Source organism: Pleurodeles waltl, chromosome 2_1, assembly GCF_031143425.1.
Source record: "Pleurodeles waltl isolate 20211129_DDA chromosome 2_1, aPleWal1.hap1.20221129, whole genome shotgun sequence".
In the NCBI taxonomy this organism is placed as follows: Eukaryota; Metazoa; Chordata; class Amphibia; order Caudata; family Salamandridae; genus Pleurodeles; species Pleurodeles waltl.
Window position 1 is genome coordinate 279,364,025 of NC_090438.1, and position 23,666 is coordinate 279,387,690.

General features: G+C 42.8%; 1 protein-coding gene across 4 annotated transcripts in view; it reads right to left on the minus strand.

The window, feature by feature from the left end:
- The window catches only part of ATP11C (ATPase phospholipid transporting 11C), a 589,522-nt gene that overhangs the window by 307,820 nt on the left and 258,036 nt on the right, over window positions 1-23,666 (minus strand). For all 4 annotated transcript variants that reach the window (XM_069212455.1, XM_069212454.1, XM_069212452.1 and 1 more), the window contains exons 4-5: window positions 16,142-16,222; window positions 1,539-1,646 (exon numbers count right to left, since the gene is read on the minus strand). In XM_069212455.1, the coding sequence (XP_069068556.1) occupies window positions 1,539-1,646; window positions 16,142-16,222 (189 nt within the window). The remainder of the gene's footprint in view (window positions 1-1,538; window positions 1,647-16,141; window positions 16,223-23,666) is intronic.

Consider the following 23,666-nt stretch of genomic DNA (forward strand, 5'->3'; position numbering starts at 1 on the left):
CAGCCTAAAGACAAGAAAATCCCCGCACATAGCGCCGTGCGGGGAAAAGATCGACGCAAATCCGATCGGCGGCTGAAAAACGACGCGCCGCCAGCTCTGCGGCTGAGAAACGACGCTCGCAGGAAACGCGACCGAAGAATCGACGCACGGAGCAGGAGAAACGACGCGCAGCATCGCTGACGGAGGCTGGGAGATCGCAACCTGCGCGGCTGGATCGTCAACTCATCGTGCGGCTGGATTTTTGACTCGAGTACCGCCGTGCGGAGTTATTTTCGACGCACGCCCGCCCGTGCGGGGTTATTTTTGACGCACACCAGGTACATTTTCACTCTAGCAGCGCTAGTGTGTTTTTAAAACTACTTAAAGACTCTTTTTGATTTTTAATTAATAACTTGACTTGTGTATGGTGGATTTTTGTCGTTTTGGTTTTGTTTTGTTTAGATAAATATTTCCTATTTTTCTAAACCTGTGTTGTGTCATTTTGTAGTGTTTTCATTGAGTTACTGTGTGTGTTGGTACAAATACTTTGCGCCTAGCACTCTGAGGTTAAGCCTACTGCTCTGCCAAGCTACCAAGGGGGTAAGCAGGGGTTAGCTGAGGGTGATTCTCTTTTACCCTGACTAGAGTGAGGGTCTTTGCTTGAACAGGGGGTAACCTGACTGTCAACCAAGGACCCCATTTCTAACAGTTTACAAAAATGCATGTTTGGAAATGCAAGCACAAGGATGGTGGTCTTCTGATCTTTGCAGGCTGAATCCTTTGTCTGTGGCAATCACCGGGGGTCGAAAATAACAAACTGACCGCTTACTACTCAGTACGCAAGTTGGTCTGCATCACTAAGTGACCGAAGATTTTCCAACGTGAGCTATTAGTAGGTAGGTCCCAAACTCTGATTGCAAAACATTGTGTCCAATACGTGACCGCTTTCTGTGCCCATCTGGCCCAATGTTCACAGATTCTCGAGTCACAGAGAAAATAAATTTGAAATGGCACCAGGGTTTATGGAAAGTTGAGGACCCAAGAAATGACAGCTCCTAAGTAAGCTACACACCCCTAAGCAAGTTACACATGCCTAAAGTATGCAGCTATGACTCGTCTGAGGCAAGGTGATTCTATCAAGCGTTCAGTGGATGCGAAGGAGATGCTGTGCTGTGGAAACACTAAATTAAAAGAACGGATAGATATATCTTAAGTAACTTTATTGTGGCTAATTAAAATCATTAAAAACACCAACAGTGAAACTTTCGAATACAAATAAAAACACTATACACTTAATATCAACATTCATCTGATAAAAACTTAATAAAATTAGAAATTGGAATGGGCTAAGGTAAAGTAAGACCTAAAAGCTTTTTAAAAATGCTTTGCAAAAAGTTTGCGTATCGGCAAAGTTCAGTTTCATCCTTGGTAATCAGGCAGCGTCTTGCTGCTTCCATGCAGGTGTTAAGATCGTTCTATAGCATGAGCTGATGTATAGATGTATCTTAATTTATCGCTTTTCGTAATTACATTTCAAAGGAGTTTCTGTGGATGCTTACCTTGATTTTTTCACTCTCTTTTTGCACGCACTTGGAGGACTCGACAATGAAGACGGTGCTCTTATTGACCTCGTGGTCAGCTCTGTGCCGGAGCCAGTCCTCATAGCCCTGAAACATACGAGAGCAACGCACTGAAGGGGCTGCGAGGACATTCACGCGTTACACATATTCATCTTCAGGCGCCTGCATTTTGACTTCAGAAACTCCTGCCTTTTGAAAACTTTGCATTTTAAAATGTAAACCCCAACTTGACAGCAGATGACATTGTTTACTGGTCATTTCACACGACAGATAACAACGCTTGAGGTACTACTGAATCCGAGCCTCATTAAACACTGACATGTAGAACGGGAGAGAAAAGAGACCGAATGTTGTTCTTTCCAAGCAGGGGAGCCTTTTCCATTGAAAATTGCATATACTTCACAGTTTATTAAACAGGGCAAACAGCTTTTCAGTATGATCATTTCAATACACTCTTTACTACAACATATTAGCTACTATGGAATTACTATGGAATTATGTAAAAATTGAAATTTATTCAGAAGTGCCAAAAACCCCAGAAAGTGATCTGGCAGTAAGTTGCAAATGCAAAGTCTGAAGGCCATCTTAGAGCAAAGGCAGCATCTGACGCAGGGATGGCAGTGATTCCAGCTTGAAGGCACACCAACAGGCATGACTTCCCGAATAACTCAAGGAAAGGATAGCTCCTACCGATTCATGGTCGTATGAGCCCCATCCAAGGAATGTCACAGCACAATGGTTCACACGCAGCCATTCAAATATGATGTTCGAGGATGACAGACACTGTGCAATGCATGTCAAATACTGAACAAGTCCCCCCCACCTACCCTCTCATTGACGTAAAATGTGAATATTATAAAGGTGAATTTTATACTGTTGTATTATATTATTAGTACCACTATCTACGAGCAAGCATTGCACGCTTTGAGGCACAAGCAGGCTGTATCACCTACACGTGCAACACAGCGAACCAATGAACGGCCAGAATCACAGATAGTGGGAGGAGCAATTAGAGAAAGATTCTGATCAGTAAAAAGGCAGGCATAGACGATACAGATCGCCTGCTAAGTGGGAGTTATACAAGCGGAAACACCAGCAGAATGAGAACAAGTACTTGGGATGGGTGTGGGATTACAAACAACGAGCCACGTAAGGGTAATGCAGTTCTTTGTTAACTAGCATGGCTGCACCCATGAGATCCACTTGTATCTCCATGAATTCTGGGTCAAGATTGGATTAAGGACAAATAGCGTGCCTCAGACAGCATCAATTGTGCATTTAAAGAACTTCTGATATGAGGAAAGGGCCTCGCTATCGATGGATCAAAAATATTCTCAACTTTAGAGGGACACCTTGTCTACTGCATCCTGTACAACATATTCATTCAGAGCTCCACTGTGCCCTCAACCACGTTAAGTGGCACAAATCCACCGGTCGGCATTTCTGAATTAAATGACCACAACAATAATGAGTGATGAAGGACAGCCATACAGCAATGCACCTTTCCTATTCAACATCAGACCAACACATCATGTTTCAATGTAAACATGATCCTACAAGCCAAAGCTCCATAAACTGTCATAGGCCAGGCAAGGCAGTTGAGGCACAGAGTAAACAGCTAACACCAGTACATGACTATATCACCAACAGAGAAGCCTGACGGGCACATCTGCATGAAATATGGCACATCAGCATGGCATGCCAGGCATCAGACTGCACATTTGAAGACTAGCCACAGCAGCTGACTGTAGGCATCGGATGGTATTTAATCATGAGAGGCAACAGACTATCAAGATACAGGCAGATAGAAGAAAAAATTATCAAAACAATTATGTAGATCTCTGCAACTAAAAACCCACACTGTTTAGATCAGCTACCCACCCTCATTCAATGCAACAAACTAATATAGTCCTGGCCCCTTGATAAAGATTTGTGTTTTGTATCATTAGAGAAGTAATTTAGCTGGGTAGACATTGCTAATCTGGGACAATTGTGTGTAGACATTTTTAAAAATGGCGGATGTGTTGCAGTGATGATGTAATTATTTCAGGAACCATGATACCTATATACCTCATTTTGGTGTCAAAACATAGATATTGGGGACAGAAAATAACTCCTCAGAAGAACCCTTCCGCCATATTCCAAAATGGTGGATCTATAATGATGTGTTTTAGCCACCATATTGGCGATTTATTTTAAGATTGTTTTTGTTTCAGGTTTTTCCAGTTGATTCAAATTTGTATAAATGAGCAAAGCAGGTGGTAGCAGAGGATCTTTACCTCCTGGCAGAGTGTTGATAACTACAAAATCTGAGGATTCCTTTAACAAAGAAAAATGTGCCATTTGTCAAACTAATCCGAAAGAAAAGCTAACATCAACTGCGGTGGGACAGAAGAGAGTTTAAGATGCTGCAGAAATACGGCAAGACAAAGCTCACAAATGAATGAAACTGATGGGTAAAGAGGATCAAATATTTTATCGTTGTAACAAGTGCTACAAGTCATAGACAATGGAAGGAAAAAAGCCTGGAAAAAAATGTCAACAAGTAGCAGAAACCAGTGAATCACATCAAGAATCCAAGTCTTCTGAGAAAGCGACAACAACCAAACCCAATGCCCATCTACTAAGAAGATCAATGGCTACCCCTCGTCTACCTCCAAAAACTGATCGGAAAGCAGAGAATCTTCAATGTGTTATCTGTGGTTTAACCAGAGCAAAGGCCAAAGGGATTGACAAAAGAACAAAGTACAGAGTGTGTGAGCCTCAAAGGGCAAGCATGTTTTTATTCGCAGCTAGTTTCTTCCAAGATGAAGTTTTCAGCCAAGTAGCCGATCTAAACAGCGTGGTGAATATATTTTCAGTGGATTTGTGTGCCCACCCGAACTGCAAGCATGTATACATTCGAAAATAGGAATGTACAATGAGCTCCCAGCAGTAATGTAACCACCAGCCTTCAGTTAAGTCTGCACTCTTTGAAAAAGCAAATAAAGTCTTGAGTGCTGGCTACGAGTTCACTCTCAGTGAGATCAGAGAAATAATGGTCAACATTGATGAAACTTTATTGATCCATAACAATGAAAATACGATTTTTCTGGTGAGAATGTACAATGGTAGAATTTTTTTTTATAGTCTAACAAAAAGAATGAGCTACTTATGGTGTTATCAGCTGATCCGACTCCTGAAGTTCTTACTGCCAAAATGAGATCACAGGATGCAATAAAATCAGCAGGAACAATTTTAACAAATGCCCTGAAAGATTTAGATTTTGGACTTAATAACACATTTTGTGATGCCCCAGAGCTCGGCAAATCATGGGAGTCAACACGAATGCTTGATGTTGTCTTAGCATTTTATTACATCATTTTTTAATATCAGCATAGCAAAATTATTACAAACAAAGGTTCTTGAGTTTGGAACAGAAGCAGACAAAATTTATGATGGCATTGAAGATAGAAGCAAAGAAGTGGAAGACAATCCATTGAACCGACAGGCTTATGCTGTGCAAATGTATTGTATTTTCCAAATCATGTTTTATTACATCACAGCAAAAAGAAAACTCCGCTACACATGATGACTGCCCACGCAATCTATGACAAGTGCAACAGTAGAGAGCTAATCACTTCAATTAATAGGATTGGTGCATCAACTAGTTATAATTACATAGTACGGTGCAGGAACTTGTTAGCAGTTCATGCTGTAAATTCTTGTAAATCCCTACAGCACATCACTTCCAAGTCATTTTACCAGGAAAGGATTTACAATTGCTGCTCTTGATAATTTTGATTTTGAAGACAGCTCTTCTTTGTCTGGAAAATCTAGCACATACGATACTGCCATGGTGCTTTTTCAAGACTGTGCCAATGAAGTAGCTGCCAGAAAACAAGCTGTGTCGGCTGTGGGCATTAACAAGCAAAGCTGCAAACTTATAACCTAACTGCCTTGCCAACATGTGTAAAATCACTACAAGCAATCAACACATCCCAGCCTACCGGAAAGTTTCAAAGTGGCTGAGGACATGGATTCTCTTGTACCTGATGCTGCAGTCTGTAAAGCTGATTTAACTGAAGTTATAAACCGCTTATTCGATGCGGACTGAAGGATGAAGAAAAGTCAGTTCCTCCATGGGCTGGAAATTCATGCTCTGACCTTTCAGAATACCACCCCACTAAAAAAGGTTGGGTTTTTATCAGTGATACCATCTCCAGTCACAAACTATGCAACAGTATAGATAGCACTAATAAATGTCCAAAATGTACGTTCTCAGCTTGAAGATCGGCCTATCCTGCCAATTTTGTGCAATGAAAGTGTTTTCCATATTGAATCTGACATTTTTATGAGAAATCCAGTTGAATTTGATGATATTTATCCAATCCAGTCATCTCAGTAGATGTGGCATAGGCAATACACTTATCGAGGCTGACATCTTAGGAAGCAAAACTGTCCAGTCAGTATTGATCAGAACTCATTATGTTTGTTGGTTACCAGGTGTGCTCATCATATATGAGGCTATAGACTCTTTGCGGTGGAATATCTTATCTCAGAAGTGAACAAGGCACTGGGTGTACTTCATTCAAAAGACATAATGCAAAGCCAGGCAATGTTCAATACACTCAGTTCAAAATCTGAAAACCTGAAAACCAAGTTCATAGAGTTTATCAAAGAATGTGAAAATAAATCAGAACTTTAGAAGTACTGGGGAAATGTTTTACACATGATAGCTCTAGTGGAAAACTTGATGCATGCTGATCGAGAAGGTGCTTGGCAGCTGGACATGAAGACTGTTGAGTCACTGATTACTGTGTTTCGCCAATTCCGCTACCTGAGATATGGGTCCTGGTATTTGGAAAGGGTGAAGAAGCTAGAGGTGGAAAACCCAAGCCTCTATAGAAAATTCATCCAAAGACATTTTGTGGTGAAAGACAAAGAGACAAGGTTCAATGTTGTGGCTCCAGATATGAAACTGGAAAAGATGACCCAGAGATCACAGAAATACTCCAAGGTAATTGTTGGTCATATACATAAAAGTGTATATGTTGTTCAATACAGCTGCTATTGCACATGGCAGCTAGTTTACCATGAGATGAGAGATTCAAAGTTAATTGAACTTTGTGAAACTGTTCCTCACCACGAACTTGTAAAGAGAGGGGAATGTTTTAATAAATATGTTGACAGCCTTGCAGCAGCAAGGAAACATATTTGAAATGACTGGGCATGTGCAACTACACAACTTTGTGAGCAAACTATGGGCCTCATTACGAGGCTAGCGGTCTTAAGACCGTCCGACCACCCCATAATGACTGTGGCGGAGCCACCAAGGTCAAACCGCCGACACCGCCAGGCTGCAGCCAGCCTGCAGCCTGGCAGCCCTGGCAGTTGTAATCCACCAGGGCTACGAGTCCCCACCTGCCAGCCTTTCCATGGAGGTAAACACCACCATGGAAAAGCTGGCGGAATAGGGGCAAAGGGGCCTTCTCAAAATAGACAACAAATCTAACTATCTAGATAGCGAGATAGAGGGTTAGATAGGTAGATAGAGAGCTAGATAGGTAGATAGAGTGCTAGAGCTAGATACATAGGTAGACAGAGAGATAGGTAAGTAGACAGAAAGCTAGATAGGTAGCTAGAGAGCTAGATTGGAAGATAGAGAGCTAGGGAGCTAGACAGCGATAGATTGATAGATAGATAGAGAGAGAGATAGATAGAGAGATAGAGAGATAGACTAAAACTGCATGTTTCCCCCTTGTCCAGAGCTAAAAAAACTCCAAATCTGGGCTTCTTTTTCTTGCACAAATTTCACCAGGGTCCAAGTGCTCTTCGCTTGGTACGAGAATGTCAAACTGGGTGTAACAACTGGTTGCTTCAGATTAGATATTTTACTTTGATTCAGAAAGAGGCCCTGAATATAATTTTTCAATGTATTATGTGAAAGGTATTTCGCCAACACTGTTACCAGCCCGGCTGTGACAAAGCATGGATTTATTACAGGCGGCCAATGGCAACTAGTCACCGCTTGCAGAGTATAAGCAGTCGCTTTCTGAGAACTTATACTCTGCATTTCAAAACTATAAGGACCGCAAGAGCAGGCAAATGAACCAAAGAGCATAGTATTCACCACAACTGGCCTCTCTGTGGAATTGCAAACCCTTTACCGAACCGGGTGTGCAGTGCCAGCACATTGCAATACTGTGACGGAGGGCTGCTGGCCAGTGCAGCTGCATCCAAGCACCGGCTACAGTGAACAATGAAGTACACAGTAAACTCCTTTCATTTTAATTAGATGGGCAGGGTGCGCCTTACTGCACAAAGCCATTTACACACAAAAGGAGCAGTAAATGCTTCAAAATACAAAATGTGAGGGGGCCAGCAGCCCAATTCCAAGCACTGGACGTAGACTCTTCATGAATCTGGACTGTTATGATATTTCAAAGGACTTCCAAATGTTCTACTGATGTTTTTCATCTGTTTGAGGCTTTGTGGTCTGAGCAGTAGGCTCATGTGCCCACTGATATACCTTATCATTCAAAATACTATTTGTTGCTGATTTGCTTTTTAGGAGAACCCTAATGGTCCCGCCATTGAAATTTAGACAACCAAAGTACTCTATTATGCACAAGGTGTTGGGAAAAACAAATCACCTCCAATTTCATATGGAAATCTGGAAATTTCAAGAAATTAATTTTAGTTCTGGTGTTAGCCAAGATCATTTCATTTTACAAAACATAGATATATATTTCTTATGGGGGCTTTCAATCCAGCCCTCTTCATCCCCTAGTCTGCTGTGTCATTTACATTTATCAGCCACCCACTGCAGCATACACCTTTGGGCAAAGGGAACCCACTTTAGCTATTAGCTAAGGTGACTATTAGTGACATAATTCTTCTGTTCTACTAGACGCACATCAGCATATAAAGTAGTTCCTTTTTGTACAAGGCACTACTATGCCAAAGTGTGCTTTCTGAGACCAACAAACATTTTTTCGATTTTTTTTTTTTATATTGGCAAGGGTCCATCCGACCCCCATCAATAATTTTTACAAAACACCACAAACATTGACAAAGATAAAATCCTGGTTGTCAACGACAGGCCTACTGGCTTTGCTAATGCTTTTTAAGATTATACTGTGAAGTAGGAAGCTCACAGGAACGTTAGATTTTGAAAAGTTTTCAATTCTATTATCAAAAGATAATTATTAACGCAAGCTCAAGCTTGATGTTTTCATAGCTGTAGGCAAAGTGGCTCTGAAAGATAAGCCCTCAGTTGCACGATCTGCAGATAATGAATATGAACACCAGTAAGGTTTTGCCTTTTTGAATTATTGGCTTTGCCTCTGATGATGCAGTATAGCATTGGCAAAAAAGGGTGCGAAAACACAAATGTGTGCACCTGCACATACAATGACACTGCTGGTGCGCAGGACATTTCTTTTGCACATGCATGAATGATGACGTATGTGAGCATGCATGCACATATGGAATGATAGACACAGGTGGCGTTTTATTCAATCTTGCATTTACCATTCCAAGATGGTGGATGTCACTTGGCGCACTGATTTAAAAAAATGAATTTTCATTTGTGTGAAAACGCTTTCATGGAAAACATAGTGGCTGAGCAGCAAATGGCAGCTGCAGAGCACTCCTAACAATTGGAAAGAAAACGGTAGAGGGTGGGGAAGCAATAGAGGAGCAGGGCATGATAACAACCAAAAAAACAAGCATAAAAAAGGAGGAGTGGGTGAATCAATGGACGGAGTGAATGGAGGAGAAACCAACATTGGGAATACGGTGTGGTAGCGAGTATTTGAGGGGGTAAGGAGCACACATAAGAGAGCTAGAAAACACATACACTTTTAGTGAGTGCTTGACGAAATAGAAAAAAAAGTAGTTCTTTAAATGTGAGCAGTGAAAGGATACATGCGGTCCAATCACAAGACCGGTAAAGAAGCTCTACTCTGGGAAAGGACGAATACAACAAGCATTTGTAATGCAATGGGTTTCGCGTTTGCTCGAGTTAGAGCTGTTAGCATTGTAAATTCCTAACTGGACTTTTCTTGCCACATAAATAGAAAATGAAAAGTAAAACAGTTGAAATAAGCAAGCCGATTCAAAGCTACACAGCCGCCAAGAGCATAAGCGTGAAGGAGAAACACAAAAGGAAAAAGTTCACTTGCAGTCAATCGTATTGGCAAATGTGCAATTATCCATGCAGCAGGGTCGATGGCAACAACACCTCTGCGCAGATTGGGAGAAGGGAAGGAGACACATCCAAATACAAGTACCAGATATTTCCTTCATCACTCCACAGTGCCCCGAATGGTCTTGCTTCATATCGTGCCCCCTGCACTGGTTGCCTAGGACGTTACCCTTACTGGGGGACTCTTGATTCCTTCCTGTACAGAAATACTGCTATGGTGAAGACCCAGTGGGGGAGTCCTTGGGGTTACCATTGCCACCACAGACACAGAAATGACGGGGCACGGACCACTACATGCAGCGTGACCCTAAGAGAGGAGGCAATCCACAATTCGTAGATTGCGGCAGCGGGTATTACGCAACCCCCCCCAATTCGCACCGCCCCCAAAGACACCTAGTGATCAGGGTACCTGCCCTGCAAAGGGTGCCAATGACATCGCGGGGACATTGGAGACCCCGCGTGCCAAACACCTCTATATCACTAGAAGCACATCTACGAGAAATGGACCTGACCTCCTACTGAGGGCTGTCATCGCTCCAAATAGTTTCAGACCACAGACAGTGCTAGAATCATTGCTTCCATTATCTTCCTCCCACCAGAAGTGCCGCCCGCCTACACCTCCCCCTTCTTCTTCAGCTGGCCATCTATCCTGTTCAACAGGGAGTAGGCCCGATGATATGCCCTGTTGACGGTTGTAGCCCTTCGCTCTCCATGGCCTCTCTAAAACTTCAACCTGGCCCTCAACATTTTGCAGCTGAATTGACAGACGACAGATCCCGTCCATACACTGACAATAGATTTGCAGATACATTACCAGACATTTCATTTGTTGGCGTGAGGGGACACAGCACATCAGGACAATACAGACCCATACGACACATTCGGCCCAGGATACTATCTGCCAAAAGTGATAAGCAACCCCGGACAACACAGGATTCTCCAACCTCAGCTCGCCACCCCCTCTCTCTTTTTTCTAGAGCTCTCATTTCCTTTTCCCTCCTCTCCTTCTCCCCCATCCCCTACTACTGTCCTCTCCCAATGGTTAGAACAACTGTTGATCACATTTTTCATTCCATAACACCATTACCGTTTGAATCTGTACAATTACTTCTCTTCCTTTTCCCTTCTGTATCTTCATGATCCGCTAATAAATAAATAAATAAAAAAAAAAACAGCAATGGAAGTAGTAAGAAACCAACCCCTCCCAACCAAGCTAAAAGAGGGATTTGCATTCAAGAAAACTCTAAGAAATTGATGATTTGAAGTTTTCAATCTCTGTATGGGTCAGCGGCTCCTTTAACTGCTGCTCTCCTGACCCTGCTTCCTTACATCCTGTGGTCGTGGCCAAGAAGAACTAACCACTGGAGAACAGAAGCTTGGAAATGGACATTTATGGAATCTGAGAATGTATATGAGACATACTATGCGAGGTAAGTATGATGGGAAAGCATTAAAATTTGATCGAGGTGTCAGTTCTTGAACAATAAGTTACAGTTTATTGTTTGAAATAAATGTCTTTTGTGAAGAGAACATAGCAGGCATTTACCAACTGTAAAATCGCGGGTAGCCAGTTGTCCAACTTCCACACAATTATATGATACATTATTTGGGATGAATGCCTAATAATAAGTATTTGGGGAAAAAAACTATGAAACATTCTGTATATTACCATGAACAGCATTGCTAGTCACACTTTCTATTATGAAGAGCACAGTTATGAGGTTAGGAGTTTGGAACAGAGCATTTGGTGGTTGAGGATATCATGATGAATAACTTTCAGCTCTATTTGTAAAAGAGACAGCCATTTTCTAAATTGTGAAAAGTAATTATGAGCTAAATATTTATCTTATTAAGACTAACTTGGTTTTCTGATGGTTCTTTCTGCAGATTTCACTGTGTAAAGTGGCCATTCTGATCGTGTATGTGCCTTCAATAAATTAGCAATTCAAGTTCCACGCATGGTTTGGGGAAAATGTTCTTTAAAAGGCACACTGTGTTCCATTCTTAGGTCGAGTGTAGGCGTTCGACCTCATGTATACATTAAGTATACTAATACTGTGGGCTTAAAGCAATTTAATTTGTTGGTTGCAGTGTCCTTTAAAAATCCTTGCTCGCTAGTGGTCAGTTCTGCCTCTTTGTTCTTCCTTTGCCTGTTTGGGAGCAGTGACCAACTACTGTTTAATTATGCTTTGTTGTGTTTGTTTGGTCTTTGAGGGACTTTTTTGGGGCTATCTGCTCATGTTTGGCACAGCTGCTCTATTTGTTTGCAGACCATTTGTTTCCTCTCACCTTACCTTCGCTGTAACGTTGCTCTAGGAAACAGATCTGTAGATTATGTTACATGTCGTTTTTTTGGTTACTTTTGCTTATTATTGAAATTGTGAACTTGAGTTTTTTGTGGTGTACCACGATTTTATAAAGTTTAACTTTTTCTGTGCAAGATGTGTTGCCTTTATTGTAGATCACGGCCTTTAAATCCAAATGAAAATGTTGTCTTTTTGGCACGTTTGATTACTTTTGTTGAAAGAAACCTTCTTGATGACATAAAAAAATATGAAAAGAAATAAAACATTGCCCAATGTACAAAAAAAATCAGTGTTTAGTTTTTTCTGGAGGTTTTCGGTGCTGGGCACTGGTACTTATTTTGGAGGGCTGGTACTTATTTTTCCGCCTCAGTCATTTACTGTGAGAAAAAGACACATATGGTCAATATGGAGGAAGAGAAAAACAAAAAGGCGTCACAACAGTGAAAGCAGAAAGATGCTTGAGGGAGCTGGAGTGGCAGGGAGAGGCTGCAAATGGATTAAAGAGGCCCGAGATTGCTTCAGGATTACACTTGTGTCTTTTGCTCAAAAAAATGCCTCATGTAAAAAACTAAGTGACAGCCCTCAAAAATAGGTGCTGGTGCCCCCAACGCACAACTTAAGCATTGGATTTTGAATGTAGCTTTGTATATAGAGCTGTATAGATAGGTTTGTATGAGTAACAACCTGGGTGGCCCGCGTAATTGCTACAATAAATGGAGTTGTCCAAACATCCCCCTCTTTTCCAGAAAGCACTGCTCCCATCTAGTACCTTTTAATGCAGCACTCTTAGTGTATATGGAATCATTTTGTTGGTCGTTTTAGGTAAGGATGCGTGCATTGTTAAATCTCACACCCCTAGTCCACTGGTGCTAAAGGTATTGCTGTTTCACACATACAAACCTTCCATTTTCAGAATCCACGGCTGGAATGCAGTTGCACGCAGACACAATTGCCCTCACATAGTCACGCATACTGTTGCGCACGCCCTCAGGGTACCACAGAATCGCATATATTCCTAAGGGCAAATTGCTTCTAAAAAAGAAGTGGCATACCAGTCAGAGCTGCTGACTAAGGAACCTCGAAATCAGGCCGAGTCTCGGCTTCCACTTACTATCCTGTGATTCTAAGCAAAACACTTTAACCTCTCAGTCCCTAAAATCAACAAGCATTGGCAAAGTCAAAAGGTTTCACCTATGCAGAATATGTAGTTCAATTATTTATTTGTTGCACTTGGGCAATGTCACCAGTACCAACTGCAAAGTAAATACGTTTTGCACCAGAGAGTAGTTTGTGTTTTAAGGGCCTTGTTTAAAAACAAATATTCCAGTAGGCCTACTAGCCCTTTAGTTATATACAGGGCCACTGGAATCATGTGGCAGAAAGGAACAAAATATGTGGCAGAAAGGAACAAAATATGCAGCAGGTTTGACCAATGAATGTGGCAAAAAAAGTCCAGTTATGCATTTACAATGCCAATAGCACCAACTCAAGTATATGCAAGACCTATTGCATTGCAAATACGTGCTCAAAAATGTCAAAGAGAACCAACAAGGGAGTCATCATTCTCTTCTGGAAAGGTCTGGCTGTTTCTAACCTCACATCTTCTCATACCTCTTGTAACTAGCAAGCTGGCATCACTAGCCAACTCCTAAACTCGAAGAATTGTCCCAGCACCACTGGGTGGAACCAACTAATGGATGAAATAAAAAGTCTTGGAAAGAGGCCACTCACAAGGAACTGGCTGAGAGCCAGGACACAGAACTTTCAGGAGAGAAAATATAAATGATAACCACAAACACTAGAGAATAAAGTAATTTAAGCTTGTAAAATGTATCAGTTTGTCTATGCAAATATCACACTAAAGCCAGTGGAAGTATGTCGGCTCTTTGTAACCGGATCCTAAACTCATGACTTACCTCTTAAAGCAACCGGGTGATGCAGTTTGTGACACAGAATTAATTAATGTTACCTAAGCCTTTCATAAGCTTTGTGAGATGGCTAGAGCAGTGTCTCCTAACCAGATTAGGGAAAAACAGAAAAGAAACTGCTTTCACACGAAAGTAACAATCAAAAAGTAAAGGAGATGTTGACGTAAAGTATATTAAACTCAGCAAGGTAAAGCTTCACTGGAAGGAATGGGTGCTGTCAGTAAATCCCTCCATCAGGAAGAGACAAGATAAATGCACAAAGAATATCTAATTATTTTATATTTTAAAGGCACAAGACTGACAGCAACGCCAAACTTAAGACATGCCAACCTCTAACAGCACCAATACCAACAGGTCAGTCTCAGAAAGAATTATGAAGTGTGAATTAGATTTTCAGATGGACACTGGGGCTCTGAGTCAGTGCCCATAATTGAGTGCTAGTAAGAAGACAAAATTATTTTTAATGTTTATAAAAGCTACTATTGTTCTTGTTTTAAAAGCAGAGGGCCTGATTTAGTTCTTGGCAGTAACGGTCCAGCTACCAGCTTTCCTCCAGAAAAAACATTCCCCGCCTTGGCAGTTCACCGGCCCGATTTAGATGTTGGCAGGACCATAGGTGAAAAAGTGCCCAAGTCCCGCCGACTCCAGTGCCCTCAACTGCATCACTGGGAAAAGGGGCTGATGGTGGGACTCCACACCTGAGTTGGCGGATTGGAGGGGCTACCTTTTTCCCCGTTCCACTTCAATTTCGACTGGACAAGACCTTCCGTCACTGTTGCCTCTGGACACAGAGAAAGCCCAACCCCCACTTCTCTGTCACCGGACTTAAAGGTAGAGAACCCGCATTGGCTCTTTTACATTGTGTGGTCACCGCATATGATCTGGAGACCACTGCAGTTATATACATGTCACAGTAGTTCTTTTCAATTACTGTGTCATGCATATGTCGGGAGCACATTTGTGTGGGACATATATGGGAACACATAGGTACATGACACATATCGCACACATACACAACTGTCATTTTGGTATCAGTATTCATTGCTAAATTAATGCTGGCACCACAGTGACGTTACATTCAAACCCGTCGACTATGTCCACTTGTGCATATTACAAGGGGACCTGTACCTGTGATGTTGTGCTTCCAGTTGTGTATAGGAATCATTAAGTCTGTGTGTGTGCGATTCAATTGGCTGTTTGAGGCAAAGGAGGGCTGGAATGGGTGATGTGGTTGTGTCTGTGTGTGCCACTTGCATGTTGGTTCGATGTTGTGTATATTTGGTTGTGCACAGTGTTGCTGTGTGCAACACTGAGGTGAGTGTTGCTGTTGTGTGGTTGTAATTGTCATGATGTGTGTAGCTCTGCTTTTGTGTGAGTGAATTTGAAAAGATAGTGTGTAGTTGTGTTGGTTTATGTGGCTGTGTCATGTGTTGGTGCAATGTCAATAAATTGTGTGTGTTTCATGAATGAATGCCAATGTGTGTTTTTGGCATGTAGGTGTTGTGTGGTGTTGGAATGGAAATGGATTATAGACTATGTGGTGTTTTGTGTAGTGTGTTGTGCAGTGGGACACCTATGGCTAAGGTACAGTGTGTGTGCGTGACTTACTTCTATTCCATTGCACTGCCACTGTACGATGTCTGTTGGGTCCAGCAACGGGCTCCCTACGTCAGCTATCCGCCACCAGTACACCACCTGCAGGACTGTAACATCTAAATAGGGTCAGTAGGAACTCGACATCCTGACGGATAGGAAGAGCATTCCGTTGTGGCAGTCTGCGGCTCAGCTGCAATACATCTATTTATGGCCAGCAGAACACCGTTGACTTGGTGGTGTTTTCGGGTCATAAGCAGTGGCCGATTGGCGGTAATACCACTGAGATCGAAATCAGGCCCAGAATATTTTCATTCTTGTTGCCAAAGGTCCAAAATCCAGACCTCAAACTTAATCTAAACTAGTAGCTAATGTAAAATGGCCTGGAATACCAGTCCTGTGTTTTAGCTGCAATACATAATCTGTAAAATCAGAGCATCTGCATTCAGCAGATTAGTAAATATTTTTTTTCAGGGCAACCATTTTCAAGGACCACAGGCAACAAAAAATGGGCATGCCAGTGAGTATTACATAGACTGAAATGATGAGAAAAAACATGTTTACCTGTTTAATAGCTGTGACAGTTATGACAAAAAACAGCGGCAATCCACTGGTTACTGGGCTTGTTGGTGTGTCAACTATAACCTAAAATAAAAGAAAAAATATCATTATGTGAAAATGCAACAAAAAAGCCAGTATTCTAGACCCTTTATTAACCATACTTCAACTGGTCGCTGAACTAGTCTCACTTCAATAGAAAACTCGGACTTTGAATACTATGTTGCAAAGATCAAAGCTGTAACCCATTGACTCGTCCTCGGGGTGGGGTGGGAGGATACTTTTGACATGGAGTAAAATGATATGGTTCTCACAGGCTTAGTCAACCTGCATGGTGACAGTGGCTGGCAGCCACAGAGCAAACAACCACCTCATTGCAGTCACCAATTGACTGCTCCTACACAGACAGATGGATGAGAGCATTTACAGACCTACTCATTGAGGCAGTGCTCTGACTGCCTGATGATGGAGCCTGAGTAGGAAGAGATCTAAAAGACTGATTTTGGCATATGTGTACTAAATCACAAATGTGACTGATATCCCATCCACCTTACTACAAGTGTATTAGGATATAAATCAGGTCCTGAGTAATTTATGAGCTGTGCAGTACAGAGGAACCAGCATCTGTAGTAAACCTGGTCCCTGTGAAATTATCTGCTTTAACATCATGCTTGACTTGTCAAGTGGAAGAAATCTTTCTCTCAAGATCCCTGCCTGACTTGATTGACCAAATGAATCAAACCCTCCACTGCAGAATCCCTGCAAATGATATTCAGTACCTACTAAAATACCTAGAACTTTTTCTAAGGTCCACAGAAACATGCATACAAAGGACCTTCATTATTCTAGAGGAGACTTTTGTTTGCCACGTAACCAGGTGAATGACCTTCATTATTCTAGATAAGACGTTGTCCCCACCGCAAGCGCTTGCAAGACCAATTCGACCTTGTAGAGCTCTGTTGATCCTGAGTTACAACCACTGCTTGCTCATGAAAGAAAAGCTCCTGTGTTAAAATGCTAGAGACAAACTACAAAAGTTTCTAGTATTCCTCCACCTTGTATCCAGAAACAGAAATATCCTTAATTTTTCTCTTTAAATCAACTATTGCTATAGGAAATCAGAACTGTGTTCTCACAACACCAACATGTATTGCCTGTCCTGTACCTAAGGGTCATTAGCCCCATAAAACCTTTAAACAGATGTGTAACAGCAAAGCAAACCAAAAGTCATAAACATTAATGATGGCAGATGAATGATGCCCTGAATCCGTTAGCTGTATATCGTATGCACTGGAGCATGTGTGAAAAGTGTCACATACTTAATCTTGATCAGTAAAGCATCTTGTTTCCTTAAATTTAAACAGGTACTGTCTTATTTTAAATCCATAAAAATACATCATATATATCATATTTTATACATATATATATATATATATACCTCATTCTTGTGCTAAGTGGCAGGTTATAATGCTATCTCAAAGTGTTAGTCATACCTGCTAACAGAATGCATGCAAGGTCCCCTTTACAGAGCTCACGGGACGCTATATAATTTATTCCATACATTATGTGGAGGAAGTTCGGGGATGTAGCCAGGGTAAAATGCATGTTTGCAAATTATGGTTATGCCATGGAAAGAAAGCACGTCATTAATCAACTGATTTTTCGTTGTGAACCAGCAGTAAGTACATCCAGTGTGCTTATTTTTGCTTTGAGAGTGTGTCTCGGTGGGTGCAGCTACCCAGAAAATCTTATGGCATTGTAACCTATCTCTATCATTGGTGTTTCAGTACTTCCCTGAGGAGGGCAAGGAACTCATTTATGATTGTTTTTTAAAGAATTAGGCACTGTGCCAATCTGAACACAGAAGATGCGATATATTGAGAATGGGGTGAGGGAGTCAGAAGACAGGTATGTGATGATGGGAGGATGTCACTGTCGTATGTCTCTGCCATTAGAAAGTGGATGCTGTCTAGGATTTGAGTGAACAGAATCTGGAATGAGTCCTCTGACAGCTTGATATGTAGTGGTACAGTCCCAACAGATTATTATACTCCCATATATAGTTTGAAATTTCGATGTGTTATTGCCTTAGATTCATTCATTTGAATTAGGGTTCTTCCCATTTTGCAAGCTGGGCCCCTTCAAATATGACAGCCAGTATGCCATTTGCTCTCTGACTCACTGCCACGAAAACAGCTGTCTGACGGACTAGGAACAACAAATTTACCCACGCACCAAACTATTTTCCATAACATGTACCTGAAACTCTCCCTGTATTGGACCCAAAACAAAATACATGCAAAAGGTGTATCTGAGCATCCTTTTTTGCGGTTCACATCATGTTCATATTATGCATTACCGCACTCTTTATCGTCAAAGGCAAAATCCAGAACCTCATCATAAGAGCACTGCCTTCACTCAACCGCCTAGATTCACCTTCCCTAAAGCGGAATGATCGCAATGCAGTTCCTTTCAAGTTAACAACCAATTTGTCAAATTAAGTTGATTGGGAAATTCATAAATGCATGGGAAGTGTCTCTTTAAGCTGTTCTTTGCCTGGGTCAGGCGAATGCTGCTGGAGTTAGAAATGGCAACAGTGGATGTCAATTCTATTGTGAGGTCCCTGTTACAGCTAAGAGGTGAGCTGAAATGTGATTGGCAGAGACAGAGGTAGGAAGAGAACAGAAGAACCGGAGGTGATGGAGGATGAGGTAAGTGAAGTGTGCTGCAGACAGAATTTACAGTAACAAGTGAGGATTGTCAGAGTCCTCCCATATCACGACCAATTTGATCCCCTTTGGCCATCAGGCAAGCACGAGTATTACCACCTTGGGCAGGGACAACAGAACAGTTATGACCATCAGAGCTCTCACACATACCATGGAGAAAGTGTTTCAGGCACATAACAAACCTGCCAGCCTGTCAGGCATTTGATTTATTTTTGTGAGTTAGTGACACCCAATCACCCACAAGTGCGTACACACAAGAAATAGACAATATAATCTGCAAGGATTTATTTAATGCCAATTTTAGTGCAGAGTTCATCTAAACATATTATTGCAGATATGAGAACAACAGTAGCGATTGTGAATATATATACTGACTAAAGGTTACAGGGACGTTATAGTTAGGCTCACATTTTGAATGTACCAAACCCTATAAATTCACCAGCTATAGTTAGAGTTACCTCATGTAACTATAACTCGTTCCCTAACGTAACTATAACTCACGCTCTCGCCATGCACTGCTAAATACCCCACAAATTACGGCAATCATGCCATCTTTCATAACATAATTTAAATTATCTATGGAATATTTTCTGTAGAATTTTTGATGGAAAAAGCGCCCCCCTGCTCAAAAATATTTGCTGCCCTGGGGAGGAGGGGGAAGTAAAGGGGCCAGGGTGTCCATACCCTTCCCCCCCCCCTTTTTTATTTTGTTACATTTTTGGGGGGGACTAGGCTGAAGCTGAGTCCCAAGAGACTGCCAACACTTCAACAGCTTCTGTTGTAGAAGTGTTATCAGCCCATCATATCTCTGCACAAGATCAGGAGAGGTCACAAATCCTTCGCGTCCCTAGATATAAAAATTTGTTTTCCCCTTTAATAAAAAAAAGCACTCTTTCTGGATCAGGACCTACCTTCTTGCTAAGTTTGGTGCAATTCCATTCAGTAGTTTTTGCACCATCACTGTTCAAAATCCCTATGGAAAAATGAAAGGAGGAAGTGTGTTTTGGGGCCCCCATTTTTTCTCGCCCCCAAAACACACATAGTACAGTATTAATGAATAACACTGTGCAGAAAAAATATAAAGCAACTCTGGATATATCCAACGTGTTCTTCTGTCAAAACATAGTGCCTGAAAGTAGGGACTTAACAAGTTTTAGCGCTTTAGGCTCTCAGAAATGTTTTTGCCAACTCCGACAAGGCTATAAGAACAGTCCTGGACTGTTCTCAGCTCGTGTGACATCAATATTACACGACATAGACCCTGAGGCGCTGTCCTAAATGGATGATATATACTTCATGGATGATGACCTCATACAACATTTAAGACGGGTAGCCCGCGTTGTCGGTTTCGCCAACATCAGCTACAAATTCCATAAAAAAAAAAAAAAATAGCCTTTCTCCGCGTTCTGTTTTTGGGATACGAATTGTCAGATGAAGGCAAAAGCCTGGTGCCCCAATTTTTAGAAAAATGTGCTCAACTACAACCACCAAATACAATAAAAAAGCTCCAATCAGTGTTAGGCTTCCTGAATTTACAGACTATGCACAACACATTAAACAATTATATGACGTAATATGTCCTGACTTTACCAGCAAATGAACAGTCGATCACACACGCATTCTCAAAGCAGTACAAAAAGACATGCTCGAAGCAAAACATCTACACACAAGGGACAACAAAAAACATTTGGTCATCAGAGTAATTGTTGGTGCCATTGGTTTCACCTATGTGACTTTCAATGAGGGGGAGACCGTCCCAATTGCGTATAAATCTCACTTACATTCCATAGCCGAACAACGCTTTGCTCCCACTGAGAAAATTCTCACTGCTGTGCAGATGGCGATCCTTAAAGAGAGATCACAGGCCAAAGGGAAATGCATTATTGTCATATCCCCAGTCCCAGCCCTTGAGGCTGTCACCAAAGCAAGCGCCCGAACGTTACATCCTTGTTGGATTCAATGGGCTATATCCCTGACGGCTACTGTTGATTGTGTGTATGATTCCAAATTACAGACCCAAGAATTCCTACAATACAAACTTGAATATCCAGTGTAGGAGGCTGGCCTCCTACAGAGGTGTTCCCACGCAGAAAGACCGCAAACAAGCCTTGCTAGCTGCAAGGGTCGCGGTTAGGGTTTTTGGATGCTGCTGTGGCCCAGGAGGGACCAGGATGTCGCCACTTGGATGAGGAGACAGAGGGGGCGCCCAGCAAGTCAGGGAGCCCTCACAGAAGCAGGCAGCACCTGCAGAAGTACTGGAACAGGCACTTAGAAGAGGAGTGAACCGGAGTCCACGCGAAGTCACAAAAGGGAGTCCCACGACGCTGGAGGACAACTCAGAAGGTTGTGCACTGCAGGTTAGAGTGTCGGGGACCCAGGCTTGGCTGTGCACGAAGGAAATCCTGGAAGAGTGAACAGGAGCCGGAGCAGCTGCAAATCACGCGGTACCCAGCAATGCAGTCTAGCGTGGGGAGGCAAGGACTTACCTCCACCAAACTTGGACTGAAGAGTCACTGGACTGTGGGAGTCACTTGGACAAAGTTGCTGAGTTCCAGGGACCACGCTCGTCGTGCTGAGAGGGGACCCAGAGGACCGGTGATGCAATCTTTGGTTGCCTGCGGTTGCAGGGGGAAGATTCCGTCGACCCACAGGAGATTTCTTCAGAGCTCCTGGTGCAAGAAGGAGGCAGGCTACCCCCAGGGCATGCACCACCAGGAAACAGGCGAGAAAGCGGCAGGAGAAGCGATACAAGGTTGCAGTAGTCGTCTTTGCTACTTTGTTGCGGTTTTGCAGGAGTCCTGAGCAGTCAGCGGTCGATCCTTTGGCAGAAGGTGAAGAGAGAAATGCAGAGGAACTCTGATGAGCTCTTGCATTCGGTATCTGAAGAATTCCCCAAAGCAGAGACCCTAAATAGCCAGAAAAGGAGGTTTGGCTACCTAGGAAGGAGGATAGGCTAGTAACACAGGTAAGAGCCTATCAGAAAGAGTCTCTGACGCCACCTGCTGGCCCTGGCCACTCAGAGCAGTCCAGTGTGCCAGCACACCTCTGAATCCAAGATGGCAGAGGTCTGGGGCACGCTGGAGGAGCTCTGGGCACCTCCCCTGGGAGGTGCAGGGCAGGGGAGTGGTCACCCCCCTTTCCTTTGTCCAGTTTTGCGCCAGAGCAGGGCTGGGGGATCCCTGAACCGGTGTAGACTGGCTTATGCAGAGATGGGCACCATCTGTGCCCATCAAAGCATTTCCAGAGGCTGGGGGAGGCTTCTCCTCCCCAGCCCTGACACCTTTTTCCAAAGGGAGAGGGTGTAACACCCTCTCTCTGAGGATGTCCTTTGTTCTGCCTTCCTGGGCCAGGCCCGGCTGGACCCCAGGAGGGCATAAACCTGTCTCAGGGGTTGGCAGCAGCAGCAGCTGCAGTGAAACCCCGGGAAAGGTAGTTTGGCAGTACCCGGGTCTGTGCTAGAGACTCGGGGGATCATGGAATTGTCTCCCCAATGCCAGAATGGCATTGGGGTGACAATTCCATGATCTTAGACATGTTACATGGCCATGTTCGGAGTTACCATTGTGACGCTATACACAGGTAGTGACCTATGTATACTACTTTGTCCAGTCATTCAATAAATACCTGCATTACTGGCGACAAAAGGGTTCAGAGATTCAAAAGCTAATACCATAAAACACAGACTTCTGTGGGAGAAGGTAGCAGATCTGAAGGAAAAACAACCTAATGTCCATATTGTACACACACACTAGGACACCAACGTATTAGAATACATGTTGAAGGCAACACTTTGGCTGATGAAGCAGCAAAGTAAGCCGTAGCAACGGCTTCGATCGCAGCAGTAACACGCTCTAGAACAAGAGTGGAGGATGAAAAATTAGCACCTATAGGAGCAACCGCAGATGGCACACCCATGCCCAAGGCCTATCCCACGAAATATTCCTGCTGGATGGGAGGCATGCTTGACGCAGAAGTAACAATTCCAGGCGTGGGGATCCAAGTGATTCCCAACAAAGACCTGAGACCTGAGTTAGTAAAAGCAGCGCATGAGGGAGTTACATCTACACATGCTGGTGTGGCTGCTACTATATCAATATTACAATCACACTATTGGTGGTCAGGCCTTTATAAACAGGCCAGACAGTATGTCCTTTGTTGTGACATCTGTCAACAAATAAACGGCTCCAGTGTTAAGCGCCCACCACAGACACCTTCCAATAAACCTTTACAATGTGTGTACTTGGACCACTGTGTTCCCCTGACACCAGATAGTGCATACAAATAAATTTTAGTTGCTGTAGATCATGCTCCAGATTTCTATGGGTCTGGTCACAATGCTCGGCTGACGCTTGAACTGTTATTAAAGATTTGCAAGTCTTTGTCGGTACATATGCTGTTGCGGCTTTCCATTCGGACCGGGGCCCTGCTTTTGCCTCAAGGGCTTACAGGGATACCCTGGCTTCATTAGGGGTCCAACTGCAATACTCGTCTCCATTTCATCTAGATGGAATTAGTGTTGTTGAGGAACGAAACCGCGATCTAAAGCAATCCTTAACAGCCAGAGTACTAGGCACGGGTCGTAGTTGGCTTATACATCTGTATGGAGTTCAGAGAGCACTTAATAATCTGCCTAGAAGTTCCCTGGGACAGTGTACCTCATATGAATGCCTGTTTGGAACTCAAACATATGTTCCAGATCTTGATGGTCCTGGTATGGAGGCAGAAGATACACCTTTTGACATAAATGAACGTGTCCCAACCTAGGGGATCTATTACGTGAAAGGACTGCTGCGAAAAAGGAG